At 37.8% G+C, this 13,970-nt stretch overlaps 1 protein-coding gene across 1 annotated transcript in view; it reads left to right on the top strand.

Annotated features, from left to right (window-relative positions):
• LOC124596270 (alsin) overlaps positions 1 to 13,384 on the top strand; it is a 186,565-nt gene extending 173,181 nt beyond the window's left edge. Inside the window, exons 13-14 of the mRNA XM_047135343.1 lie at positions 12,181 to 12,363; positions 12,501 to 13,384. Of these exons, the coding sequence (XP_046991299.1) occupies positions 12,181 to 12,363; positions 12,501 to 12,548 (231 nt within the window). The 3' untranslated portion in view covers positions 12,549 to 13,384. The remainder of the gene's footprint in view (positions 1 to 12,180; positions 12,364 to 12,500) is intronic.
• The last annotated feature ends 586 nt before the right edge of the window (positions 13,385 to 13,970 follow it).

The raw sequence follows: 13,970 nt of genomic DNA, 5'->3' as shown, positions 1-13,970 counted from the left end.
GTGTGTGCGCGCGCGCGTGTGTGTATGTGTGTATACTGCAGACAGAGGCCTTAATGGCCGAAAGCTATAATTGTGTGAATCTTTTTGTTGTTCCTACTGTGACTCAACATCTCCACTATATGGTGAGTAGTAACTTTCCTTTTCTGGTATTGAAACAATCAAATAAGAAATAAAAGCAATGTCTGAAACCTAATACTCATTTAAAACTCAAGGCTGTTGAAATAAAACATGGCTACAGGCTCCCCTCATCTCTGTGTCACCTGTTAGCTGTGTCCCCTTATCCTCATAACAAATGGGACATTCTGAATCTGAAATCTGAATTACCTGCCCCTCTTTTCCAACTAACCCCAACCTTCCTCCTTTTCCCCCTTAGGGAGGAACAAACTGTTCCGAAAAATGAGTATGGTAGCCATTCTGTCTCCTTTTATTTTTATAGTCTTTTATTTATGTTTAATATTTACTTTAAGCAAGTAAGCAGCAGATTTTTCAAAGTAATACCTCTTACAATGTTAACAAGTAGTATTTAGCAGTTTAATGGTAGTTGATTATTAATGGAGTGCACAGAATTAGTTTCTAATGTATGCTTCTCATTGTTGGTGAATATCTTGACTTATTCACATCCCTGAAAGTACAACATCATGGTGGGATCTACAGAACGTGATGAATGAGTGAAACCTCCTGGCTCTGTTGAGAGCAAGAGGTCCAAAGAATATGAAATGGTATTGTTATATTATTCTCATTTTAATGGAATACAGCATAAACAATAATGTCTTTAGAAGGAAGAGCATATGTTCAGCATGGACAAGGGTTTGAACGGTAATTGGCCCTTTTTCTTTAAAAAAAATCAATCCTACAATTACTTGTGTTGATTAGGGAAATGAAGAAAACATTAATTTTGATGCCTCGACAGTGATTTGAACCTCTCTACTCTCAAGTGCAAGTACATTCTCTTAAACCACTGACCCATCATGCTCAGTTCTGATTTTCGTAATTCAGTTAATAGAAAGTTATATAGATGTATTAAAAAATTGTAAATGATTAGCTGTTTAGCCCAGTCAACAAGGACCAAAAACTATCAGCTCTATCGGCTGGGGAAAATTTTGTGTAGTTGGAAATTTTTGTTCAGTGGTAGGGGAAAGTGTCATGATGAGCATAACTAAAAATCCTGACTGTTAGGGTGAGAGTTTGGTGATGGGAGGGATGGAGATGAAAGGGGGGGAGGGGAGGGGGTTGTAAACATCACTTTTTTTAGGTGTTTTTCATGAATATCTCTAAAACCATGGCATCTAGTGAAAATGTTTCCCAGAACAAATAATAATATTTCTTCTCTAGGTCTAATAGTTACCATGTTGCAAGGTATGAGAAAATTGTAGACTGTTAACAATAGTGTTTTAATCAAATAAAATTGATGTTTATTGTTAAATCAAGTACGTAAGGAACAAATAGTAAATGAATGTACCATATGTAAGTGCAGTAGAGTCATATTAAGGGATAAATTGTGCTCTGGGGGTGCAACAGGGTAATGAAATGATTGTGTGGCATTGATGCTGGGAGTCCCCACCTGAGGAAGTTCAGCTGCCAAGTTGCAAGTCTTCTCAGTTGACACCACATTGCGCGACTTGCATGCCAATGATGATAATGAAGTGATGATGAGGACAACACAACACCCAGTCCTCGAGGGGAGAAAATCGCTGACCCAGCTGGGAATCGAATCTGGGCCCACTGCATGGCAGTCGGATGTACTGACCATCAGCTAAGGAGGTGGACTGAAACAGGTTGAAAAGGTGGGGGAGGAAAATAGAAGCATGACGGGAGGTAGGCTGCTGGATTGTGTTCATTCACTTCCCTTCTTAGTAGGGCTACAAAATGAAGTGCAAGCAGGCGGTTCCCCATTCTCTCTACCACACTGTGTCACAAGCTACAGGGTGTTCATAAAGTTATACTGAACCTTCCACAGCTCACCATATAATCACAGGCAGCACAGTGTGCAGACATGCTTGGGGGTGTTTATTTTCCACAAAGTGCGTTAAAATTACATGAAATACATATACAAATTGCTAATAATACAAACACAAGGAAAGCATATGGACAGATTCTACATAAATCTACAATGCTACAGGGGAAATTGATTCTTATCATCCTGTAAAGTAGTTGTAGCATTCTTTCAAGGAAGGTGATTTTATCCTTCATGGGCACTGCTCGCTATTCAGTTTACAGACACACTATAGCTCCCCAGCATTTCGTGTCCAATTCTCTGATGAGAGTAGGCAAAATAATTTCACTGAGCTCATGTTTATACAGTGGAGGTATTTTCAGTGTATTAAGTGAGTACTTATCTGCAGTTGTTAAGTGAGGTTTTGTATCAAATGCATTTCTATAAACAATGGCTGAGAAGTGCTTAATTTAAGTGTGATGTTATCAGTGAGCTATATAATGTTGGTGGGAAAGGGATTGAATTGCTAAATGTGGCATCTTGCTGCTTTCTGTCGTTAACAGCATATTGTAAACCCTTGTAATGGTGTTGAAGTCACTTGGTGGTGAACTATTGAATGACAAGAAAGGTACAGCACTTACCTCACCATTAATTGTGTTAGTAGAAACTGCATAAATCTCTTCTTTTCTGTAATTGTAGAGCGAGTTGCACAAAGTGGAGTCACTTACCACACATACACAGTATATCTTCCAAGATGGCTGTGAATCTGTTGATGGAAAGGTACTGGCCATGTTCAAGTCTAGAACAGTAACCTGTTGTAATGCATTGTTAACCTGAGTTGGAATATAAGAAGTTTTATATCACTAGATGACCTAATTCTGTTTCAGAGGTAGCCTACGAGTCGCTTCAGATGTTGGGAGAGCTGAGGCTGGGCTGATGCATTTGATACCTTGAAGGTGTGAAAAACATTCCAGACACTGTTAGTGGAGACAGTGAAATCAACATTGTCGAATACATATTGACAGCGTGTTACGCTTGGAGCAGGCTCTTCGGTGTAGTAGACAGCTGACAGCTCCAGCTGTTCAGTTTTTTACATAATTGCTCACTTAACAACTGCAAATACATACTCACTTAATAAACTAAAAATAACTACACTATAAAAACACGAGCTCAGTGAAGTTACTTTGTCTGCTCACATAAGAGAACTGGACACGAAATCCTGGGGAGATATAGTATGTCTTCAAACTGACAAGCAAGCAGTCCTCATGTGAGGGAAGTTTTCTTTCCCAGAAGGATGATACAGCCACCATACAGGATGACTAAGAATCAATTTCCCTCTAGCATGGTCGAACAGTGTGCACAGAGTTACGTAGATTCTGTCCATATATGTTTCTTCCATTAGTGTTATTAGTATTTTACGTCTGAAGTTCCTGTAGAGTTAACGCACTTTGCAGAAAATGAATGCCTACAGGCACATCTGCACACCTTGTTGCCAGTGATTTATAGGGCGAGCTGCGGAAGGGTCAGTATAATGTAGTGAAACACACTGTAGTTGCTTTTTGTGAAGTAGAGCAATAAGGACAAGGGAATTGAGGGAAGTGCATGACCACAATCTGGCAACCTATCTTCCCTCACACTTCTAAAATACATTCCCGCCCTTCCATACTATTACACCCCATTAATTATCTCTTAATACGGTTCTACTGCACTTAGATGTGGTACATGCATTTAATATCTGTTCATAGCCCACTTCATTTAACAATAGACATCAATTTTAGACCATTAAAATACTGTTTTTAATAATCTACAATTTTTCCATCATCTGCAATGAGGAAACTATTAGTCCTAGAGGAAAAATGAATAGTACCTTTTTTGCAGGAAATTGAATGTGGTTTCATTATGAGTGGGAAACATTTTCACTACAAGCTGTGATTTCAAGACAATAAAGAAAAACATAAAAAGTGACATCTAACCCAGCCACCCCTACCTCCACACACACTCACATTCCACTAGTCAGGATCTTTAGTACGTTACTCATGATATCCCCCCTCCTCCTCCCCCAACACACACACACACACACACACACACACACACACACACACACACACACACACACCTAAAAAAATGGAGACTACACATATGTTTCCTCCCAATTTTCCTTTGTTGACCGGATTAGGTGGGAAAAAAGGTACCATTTATTTTCCAAAATGTTGCTAGTTACGTTTATGACACCAATACTCACGACACAGTACAATGTTTTTACTGCTGCTATCAGATATATCATGAAAATACCATTAGAATAGGAGGCATATGCTTACTCTTTTCTTCCTTACCTCATCTGCAAGTGGAACCTGTAAGAGTAGAACATGTAACAATATGAGTTCTCTACACTATCTGCTATACAATGACTTCTGCACCAGTTATACAGAATTGACCACCAGACCATCAAGAGAAGCAGACCTACCAGTATAAAGGGAGGCAGGGAGTATTGTGTTGTCAGTAGAGGAGCAGTAGCAACGTACAGTTTGGTCAGGAGAGCTTAGTGACTTCAAACTTGGATTAGTCATTGATGTTACTTGAGTTACAAATCCATCAGGGACATTTCAATACTTCTAAAGCTGTCTGAGTTGATTCTTGATAATGTGATTGATAACTGGAAACACAAAGGAACAGCCACAGCTAAACCAAGATCAGGGAGACCTCATGTACTGACAGGCAGGCATTGCTGAGCATTGAGGAGGATGGTTGTGAAAAGTCGGACAAAATCGATGGAAGGGATCATTCATAATTCCCATGTGTTGCCAGCAGTCCAAGTACTACAATGACTGTGTGTGGAGAGTTAAGAAGAAGGGGTACAAACACCAAGCAACTCCTCATGAATCACACATTTCTGTAGTCATTGCTAAGCGATGCTTCGGATGATGTAAAAAGTTACATAACTGGACAGTGTATGATTGGAAATAAGTGATTTGGAGTGATGAATCATGCTGTAACCTGTGGTAGTCCAGTGCAAGGGTTCGGATTCGGCAAATGCCTGGAGAACATTACCCATCACCAGTGCAGTGGAGATGTTATTACTAGGGTCCGGATTTTAATGGCAAGTCATATTTTTTTCTGAACTATAGGGTGAATTTTAGAACAATTTATACACAAATCTAGGCATTTTAGTGTCAAAAAATGTACTTTGATTGTGCACATAAAGACATATTTCAACAAATTTTAGTAATAGGTCATATTGCTGCTAACTTTTAATATAATAGGTCATATTTCCATCAACTTTTGCCAAAAATGCATATACTGTTTTTCTCGTATTTTACGGGACACACAAATAAGAAAATGAATATGTTGCTCACGAGACGATATTTAACGTGCTATTATGAAAGATAAACAGATAAATTAGTACACAGCCATATTCCTCAGGACTGTAGCAGAAAATCGGTTTACCACAACAGTCATTACGCGAACATAAAACATTGTTGCGCAGAGTCGACAATACACTCTCAGAGCCAACAAAGGCGGCTTCTGCTGTAATAATCATCGCAGTCGCACAGGTGTTCCCAGTAACCAGTTTGAATACAGCCTTTGCCTTGTTCAACATGCCTAAAGCAAAGTGCTGCGACAGCGTGAAGTTGCGAGGGTATGTTCGAAAATTTGGAGTGAAGTTCTTTAGTACTGATGGGAAAATATTATTTTGTAAACTATGTGAAGTTAAAGTTAGTGCAGAAAAGCGCTTTAATGTGGAACAACACTGTAGTACCGCTAAACACAGCAGCTGTCAACACTGTAGTACCGCTAAACACAGCAGCTGTGTGAAACGAAGTGCTTGAAATAACAGCAGGCAAACGCTGTTATTTGAACAGACAGGTCAATCATCAATTGTGCAATCATTTTGCAAGGATTTGTGTGAGATGATGGTGTCCTACAACAACCCATTGGAAAAGCTGAAGAATCCACGCTTCAGACTGTTCTTGGAGAAGTACACAACACATCCAGTTCCAGATGAATCTACACTGAGAAAGAACTATTTATCCGTATGCTACAATGATGTGCTCAACAAAATATGAATTACTATTGCTGAGCAAAAGATCTGGCTGTCGATAGATGAAGCTACGGATATTAGTGGGCGATATATTGCAAATGATGTTTTTGGTGTTCTAAAAGTTGATGGCACTGGAGATATGTTCCTACTAACGTGTGAAGCTCTCGATGGAGTAAACATTTCGACGATTGCTATTTTGTTTGACAACTCTCCGAAGCTACTGTGGCTGGATGGTGTGAAAAGAGACAACGTTTTGCTGCTTGTAACAGATAGTGCTTGATATATGGCTAAAGCAGCCAAAGGGCTTCAGATTCTCTACCCCAGTATGGTGTACGCCACATACATTGTACAGAGTTTCTGAAGAGGTGCGATCAAATTACCCTGACATGAACAAATTAATTTCCTGTGGCAAGAAAATCTATGTGAAGGCTCCGCTACGGGTGCAGAAATTCAAGGAACAAGCCCCATCAATACCCCTCCCACCTAAACCTGTTCTTACACAATGAGGTTCTTGGCTTTATGCTGCTGAGTATTACTGCACCAACTACACCCAAATAAAGACAAGCTTCTGTGAGCTTGATAGCGATGAATCAAGTGCTATCAAAATTGTGAAAGAAGTTTTTACAGATAATTGTCTCGAAACTTGGCATACATCAACGCCAATTTTTCAACGATATCAAAAGCCATCAAACAACTGGAAGCTGTTGGCACTCAGCTATGTGAGGCCCTGAGTATTGTGCAACATGTGCAGAGTGAGTTGGGTCGAGCTCGTGGTCATGTGGCTGACAAAGTGAAAACCAAACTGCAAAGTGTTATCCAACGGAATCCTGGATATTCTAGACTGTGGAAAATTAGTGACAGTCTCTCAGGGAATGCCGCAACATTTAAAGATACTGAAACAAAGCTGAACTCCAGTGACCTGGCTGCCTTCAAATATGCTCCAGTGACGTCTTGTGAAGTGGAGAGGAGCTTTTCCAGGTACAAAACTATCCTCAGCGACAACCGTAGATCTTTGACAATGGAAAATTTTTTGAAAATGCACCTTGTGTTCCAGTGCAACTTTGCAGATACTGAAGATTGACAAACGGTATTAAATAATGTGAAACACTTTAAATACTATGTAGAAATAAAAACATTGTTTTACTGTTTCAATAGATGATCTTTTCACTGTACTTTGTGTTTAGAAAATAAAACATTCAGAAATTCAAAAAATAGGTGCAAATTAGCCACAAACCCTACAGAAAGAAAGAACTGTACTTACAATACTTTGAAAAGTGAATTTTGTATTAATTTATGGTGAATAAAAAATTAAATAAACAAACAAGAATGCTTTAAATAAACTTCTATTAAGTAATATTTTATTTTTAAGGTCATATTTATGTAAGTTTTAAGTCATAAATGCTTGCATAGTTCACTGTTTTTTAGGTACTTAAAATCCGGGCCCTAGTTTTTACAATATACCGATGTTTTTCACTGTTAGGATGTGGTCCCTTCATTATACTTCAGAAAGCAATAAATGCAGAAGGATATGAAACATTTTACAGCATTTGTTCTGTCTACTGTAGGAACAGTTCAGAGTCAGTGACTGACTGTATCAGCGTGACAGTGCACCCTGTCATAAAGCAACTTCCACGAGGCAGTGGTATGTGTTCAGTAACAGCCCTGAAATTGACTGGCTTCCACATGTCCCAACTTGAACACAATGGAATGCCTTTGGGAAAAGTTGAGACTGTCAACTTCTTTCCAGACCCCACTCTCCAACGTCTTTACCTTCTCTGGTTTTGGCTGTTGGGGAAGTAGGGTCTGCCATTCCACCGCAGACATTCAGATACCTAATTGAAAGTGTCCCAAGCAGATTTCCAACGTCATAAAGGTGAAGGGTGGACACACTCCATATTAATGTCCACTTAATACATGTCCGGATACCTTTGACCAGATAACTTATTTGTAGATATATTATCTTGCGTAGAAAAAGTATGTTAATGTTTATACCCTAAATGTAATGCTGGTTGATGTATGCATTATTATTCTAATTCATGATATTGTACAAGGGTTGGAACTTTAATAGGTGCAACTATTTATCTACAGGTCGTACAAAATAGATACGTGTTTCAAAGTTTTACTGATCTTCAAAGTAGTCACCAGAGTTGTGTATAACCCATTGCCAGCAATGTGGAAGTTTAGGATACTTTTAACATTGCAAGTTGTGTTGACAGTTCAAGCTGCGTGATTTATTGCCTGACAAATTTGTAGCAGTTCTGAAGCGAATGCCGTGAAGTGTTCCCTCCAGTTTAGAAATCGAGTTGAACTCATGAGGACTTAAGTCAGGGGAGTGCAGTAGGTGGTATAGCACTTAGCAGCCCTATCAGTCAAACAAATCAGTAACAGCTTGCACTGTACGTGCTTGAGCATTGTCCTGCTAAATGATGGTCAGATCCTGCAGAAAGTGTCACCACTTCTGTCTCTAAGCTGGTCGTAGGTTGTGTTCCAAAAATGAATAGCATAGAGACAGAAGTGAAGACACTTTCTGCAGGACCTGACCATCATTTTGCAGGACAATGCTCAAGCATGTACAGTGCAAGCTGTTACTGATTAGTTTGACTGATGGGGCTGCTAAGTGCTATGACTGATGGGGCTGCTAAGTGCTATACCACCTACTGCACTCCCCTGACTTAAGCCCTCATGAGTTCAACTCGATTTCTAAACTGAAGGAAACACTTCACGACATTCGCTTCAGAACTGCTACAATTTCGTCGGGCAATAGATCATGCCGCTCGAACTGTCAACACAACTGGCAATGTTAAAAGTATCCTACGACTTCCACATCGCTGGGTACCGATTATACTCAATTCTGGTGACTACTTTGAAGGTCAGTAAAACTTTGAAACACGTATCTATTTTGTACGAGCTGTAACTAAATTGTTGCTGCTATTAAAGTTCCAACCCTTGTGGTACACCGCCCGCATCTCGTGGTCGTGCGGTAGCGTTCTCGCTTCCCACGCCCGGGTTCCCGGGTTCGATTCCCGGCGGGGTCAGGGATTTTCTCTGCCTCGTGATGGCTGGGTGTTGTGTGCTGTCCTTAGGTTAGTTAGGTTTAAGTAGTTCTAAGTTCTAGGGGACTTATGACCACAGCAGTTGAGTCCCATAGTGCTCAGAGCCATTTGAACCATTTGAACCTTGTGGTACACCAATTGGCTACAATGATTTTTCTGTTTCTACAGGCTTGGAGACCATTGTATGATAATGACAAGTATCTCATAATACTTTATATGCGGGGTGTCCAAATCTATGCAGTTTAAAATGAAATACTAATCATCAATATGTAAATTAATGTTTTTGTGAACCTTCAATCTGTGAGAGGCTTCAGAGACGGTAGGAATAAATCCACTAGGTTTTATTTGTGAGTACACTTAAAGGGACAAGTTTGTAGTACTCCCATGGAAGTACATGGCCTAATGGCTCATCTTCATGCTGCTTTAGCAATGGTGGATGCAGGTGTGTTACTTAGGGTCCAGCAAAGTGTGATCAACTGAGTGGCAAAACTTTTGCGAATGCTTTGAACGTGTTCTCTAAAGTGAATATTGCTTATCGGTGTATTTAATGGCTCTGTGAAGATGAGCCTCAACATCAAACGTACAGAAAGGAGTTACTGTATGTAGCGTAATGTGCAATCTAGTGTAGCCTACCTATTGTGTTTTAGTACCTCACTGGATGCACCAGTGTTACTGTATCCACGATTATTTTCTGTTGCCTTTATTTGTGTCATTGGCAAAACAAAATGGTCGTTTATTTCTATATGGAGTTCATATTATGTCATAACGTTTAAATAAAGGTAAAAGTAACAGGAAGAAATAAACAAGATATTGCACTGTGGAGGTGTGAATTGGATACATAGGATACAGTGTGATCCTTTAACTGGGGAAAAAATGTTTGGCACTAATGCAATTTGAACATCAGCGAGTCTGTGTATCTGTTCATCACAGCAGTTTTTCATCTCACTGAGCTAATGGGAGAGCTCAGGCACATTGCAGAGTTCATGCTACCTATTCTTGGCCACACTGAAAGAAGTTAGTGTGCCAGAGTCTCGTTTTTTAAATTACGTTTCTATTAAACCTTTTGGCAGGACGTTTTGTGAGATACAATTTTGTCTTGAATTGGGATGAGGAATCACATGCTGACTGCGAAGTGTGGCATTTTTTCTTCACCCTGTGTAGTCAAGTAAAAGTGGACCAAAAAAGTTATCACTGTCATTCAGAATTAATGTTGATGTGTTACAGTGATATCATCATACAATGGAATGGGATTCTTTGTGTTACCAAAAAATCCTAAAGTTAACTGTGATAAGTATGGTCTGCATCTACATAGGAAGTGTAGCTATAGAGTCTGCTTCCCGTCAAACAGTAAACCACGATGAATGAGTCAAAGATATTTGCTTAACTAGTAATGTATATGCTTTTTTAGTTAGTTCAACGATGATTGTAAGCAAAACTGCAGATATTACAAACTGGTACCTAAGTAGGAACTATGATCTACTAAAATCGCATCGCAAAGAGCATAATTCTTTGTTGTATTAACAATTTTAAGAGCTCTATGTGCTTGAAGAATCTGTGCAGTTGAATTTTTGTACTGGCAAAGTAAGAAACTATTAAGTTTTATTATATTTACTTAGTTTTAGTAGTGGCAAAGGTCAGAGGAACAAAGGAAGTCGTCACTGCTGACACACAATATTATTAATATTGCTTGTTTAGGTAGTCAAATAAAATGGGCTAGTTTCAGCATTGTTATTTTATGTCATAATTATCCTTGAATGGCTGCTTTCATAATCTCCTCCTCCTCCTTCTTCTGCTTCTTCTTCTTCTTCTTCTTCTTCTTCTTCTTCCATTTCTAGCAGTGGGAGATGGCCTGTTCCGAAACCAAAGTAATTCTGTTTTTGTAATCTGATACATTCTTGTGTTCTCTCTTTTAATAAACATCAAGGTTTTAAATTATGAAAAGTTATATTAGTCTGGTCTCACAACACATACACGTTTTGTGCACTATAATTCAGATGAAAAAGAATTGTATATGTTTTAAATGGTTTATTTCTGTTGTGTCATGTATTGCCAGAAGGAAACAGTATTTGTGATATTCTATAACATTATAAAGTTTTATCAGATTTCAGGTAACTGGAAAGAATAATGTTTACTGTGTTAAATGTGTGTACAGCATTTAAGGCGTCATTTTTTGCATTAACTTCCTTGAATATAATTTAAGTTCAGTTGATACACTATTTATTTATGTGGCTCAGAGCAGGAGAGGCTACATAGTTACCTATTCGTGGATAGAAACCAGACTGCAAGGCACCTAATGCAAGTAGAGAGATTAGGTAACAAGAAAGCAGCACTGAGCACGGCATGTATGTAGCGTATTTGGAGCAGCCGAGGAGTTTAAAAGACCTGACACACACACTAGCTCCGATTGAGTCAGTCTGAAGGAGAAGCATTTGTAGTCTCTTGAGTCTTCTATCGATAGCTATGATCAGCAAAAGATAGGCAAGTGTTAGAAGAAAAAAATACTCTTGGAATAAGTAGACACCCAGGACAGTACATCATGCAAGAGACAGCAGAAGAGGTTAGAAGGTTATTGAGTAGTGAAATGCTAGAATTTATTCTATATTTGTGGATTTTTGTATGACTGTAAAAGAATTCTTTGTAATAAACTTTTAGCAATCCCCAAAGGAATTATGACCCAATTGGTAGAAGACTTACAGTTTCAAAATTTCTTAATAACACACATTACTCCCCACTCATTCACTTATCCAAGAAGATGCTGCTACAGTGTGTTCATTATTGCTGATATCAGAGCACGACCCTGTGTGCCATTTGTCAGTGAAGTATGGCTAAAAGCAAATAAAAATTAATTTAAAATATAGAGATGTGTGTGCTCTATCACTTATCATGTTCATTTATCTGTGAAACTTTTCATTAAGAACAACTCACTAAAGAAATAGGTGTGTGTGTGTGTGTGTGTGTGTGTGTGTGTGTGTGTGTGTGTGTGTGTGTGTTTTGGAGTGGCAGGCTTGTGTAAGATATTTAGGAGAGCAAAATGTAGTCTAAAAATACTTCAGGCAACAACATAGTGCAACTGCTTGTTTTTGTGTTGGTGATACGTGCACAAACTGAATTGTACCACATGGGTCTACAGTTGCATTATCTCTGTCCCATTTCAGGCTGTTCAGAAGGAACTGGGAACAACATATCTATGGACAATGGATGACTTGTTCCCTGTGTTCCATTTTGTTGTTGTCAGGGCAAGAATTCTTCAGCTTGGTTCAGAAATTCATTTTGTTGAAGATTTTATGGAACCGTATTTACAAAATGGAGAACTGGGAATAATGTTCACAACATTAAAAGTAAGAGATCTGCATCCTGTTCTGTAATTTCACACCTTCTGTCTACTTTTATAGTAGTCCTACATATATGAAATACTTTTAACAGTAATGGATGGTAATTCTTGGGATTCTATACATTTCATCTTTACATTTTTCAGGCTTGTTATTATCAGATTCTACAAGAAAAAATCAGTGTGAGCATGTAAGAGGACACCTTTCCCCAGCATGCTGAAATACTCTACCAAAGGAAGTATGTTAAACATGTATATTTCATTTGTGCATCTAAATACTGTATTTTAATCATTTAAAGCACTCCTTTTTATATAAAAAATGTACTGTTGATATACTGTGATTTTTTTAACAAAATCTGTAAGAAACTTTTATACTACTGTGACTGAATGTATTTTTGATATGTGTTATGAATAAAATTGTTTGTTTTTGGTGCTCTTTAGGCTGTGGAATTAATTTTATTTATATGTATAAAGTAATTATTTTGAAAGACATGAATATGTATTGTACCTGAACTTAGGAAAATGAGCACTAGATACATATCTGTTTAGCTTAGTATTACTTATTTAGACAATCAGATAAAATGGCCTAGTTGTAGCATTGTTATTTTATGTTGTAGTTACCCTTGAATGACTATTTTCATAATCTGACACATTTTGTGTTCTCTCTTTTAATGAACATCAAGGTTTTAAATTATGAAAAGTTATATCAGTCTGTTCTTACAAACACAAGCACATTTTTTGTGCACTGTAATTCAAATGAAAAAGAATTATATATGTTTTAAAGGTTTATTTTTATTGTGCCATGTATTGTTGCAAGGAAACAGTATTTTTAATATTTTATAATATTGTTAAGTTTTATCAGATTTCATGTAACCGTAAAGAATAATGTACCTGTTCTCCATTTTAAATGCATGTAGCAACGTGTGAGGTGGCCTTTTTCCCCCATGAAAAGATGTACATACCTTAAATTATGAACAACTGTAACATTTTTTTCCCCCTGTTATGAAGTTAATGATTTCCTGACATGTTAAAAAGTTTCAAATTTCTTGTACATAATTTAAGTTTAAATGATACACTATTTATTGTGGCAAGACTTAATTTGTTTTTCTCATTTCCATTAACCAAGTAACTCTATCCACATTTCCTAATATTTCAGTTCGGCATAGCAAATAAGAATAATAAAAAAAGGGCAGTTTTCTTTAACAGTTAAGTTTGTTAGTGCAGTATCATATTTTTGCATGAATAAAAAATTGTTTTGTTAGTGACACAGCACTATTTAAAATCTCATTTGTTTCTGTGACATTCTTGAAAAATCCTCGCATGCTATATATTCTGAATTTAAACACCGTTAAATCTGTTTCTTACACTCTTGTACAAGAGTTTTGCTGTTAGGTTAATTTTGCTTGTCTTCAGTGTGTTCACTTTCTACTGCATATTTTTACAGATGATATGCTCATTTCTCTATTTTAATTTGTTAATCATTATATCTACGTTGTGATTGGATTGTGGCACACACAGCAGTCGTAATCAATGTTTTTTGGACATACTGACTGTTCTTCACACCCTGCTGACACCCTCAATAAATATCCTTGAACTGAAATCAACATTGTAAACAGC

Source organism: Schistocerca americana, chromosome 2 (assembly GCF_021461395.2).
Source record: "Schistocerca americana isolate TAMUIC-IGC-003095 chromosome 2, iqSchAmer2.1, whole genome shotgun sequence".
Classification (NCBI taxonomy): Eukaryota; Metazoa; Arthropoda; class Insecta; order Orthoptera; family Acrididae; genus Schistocerca; species Schistocerca americana.
The sequence above is the reverse complement of the archived record's forward strand: the minus strand, read 5'-3'. Positions and strand labels throughout refer to the sequence as shown.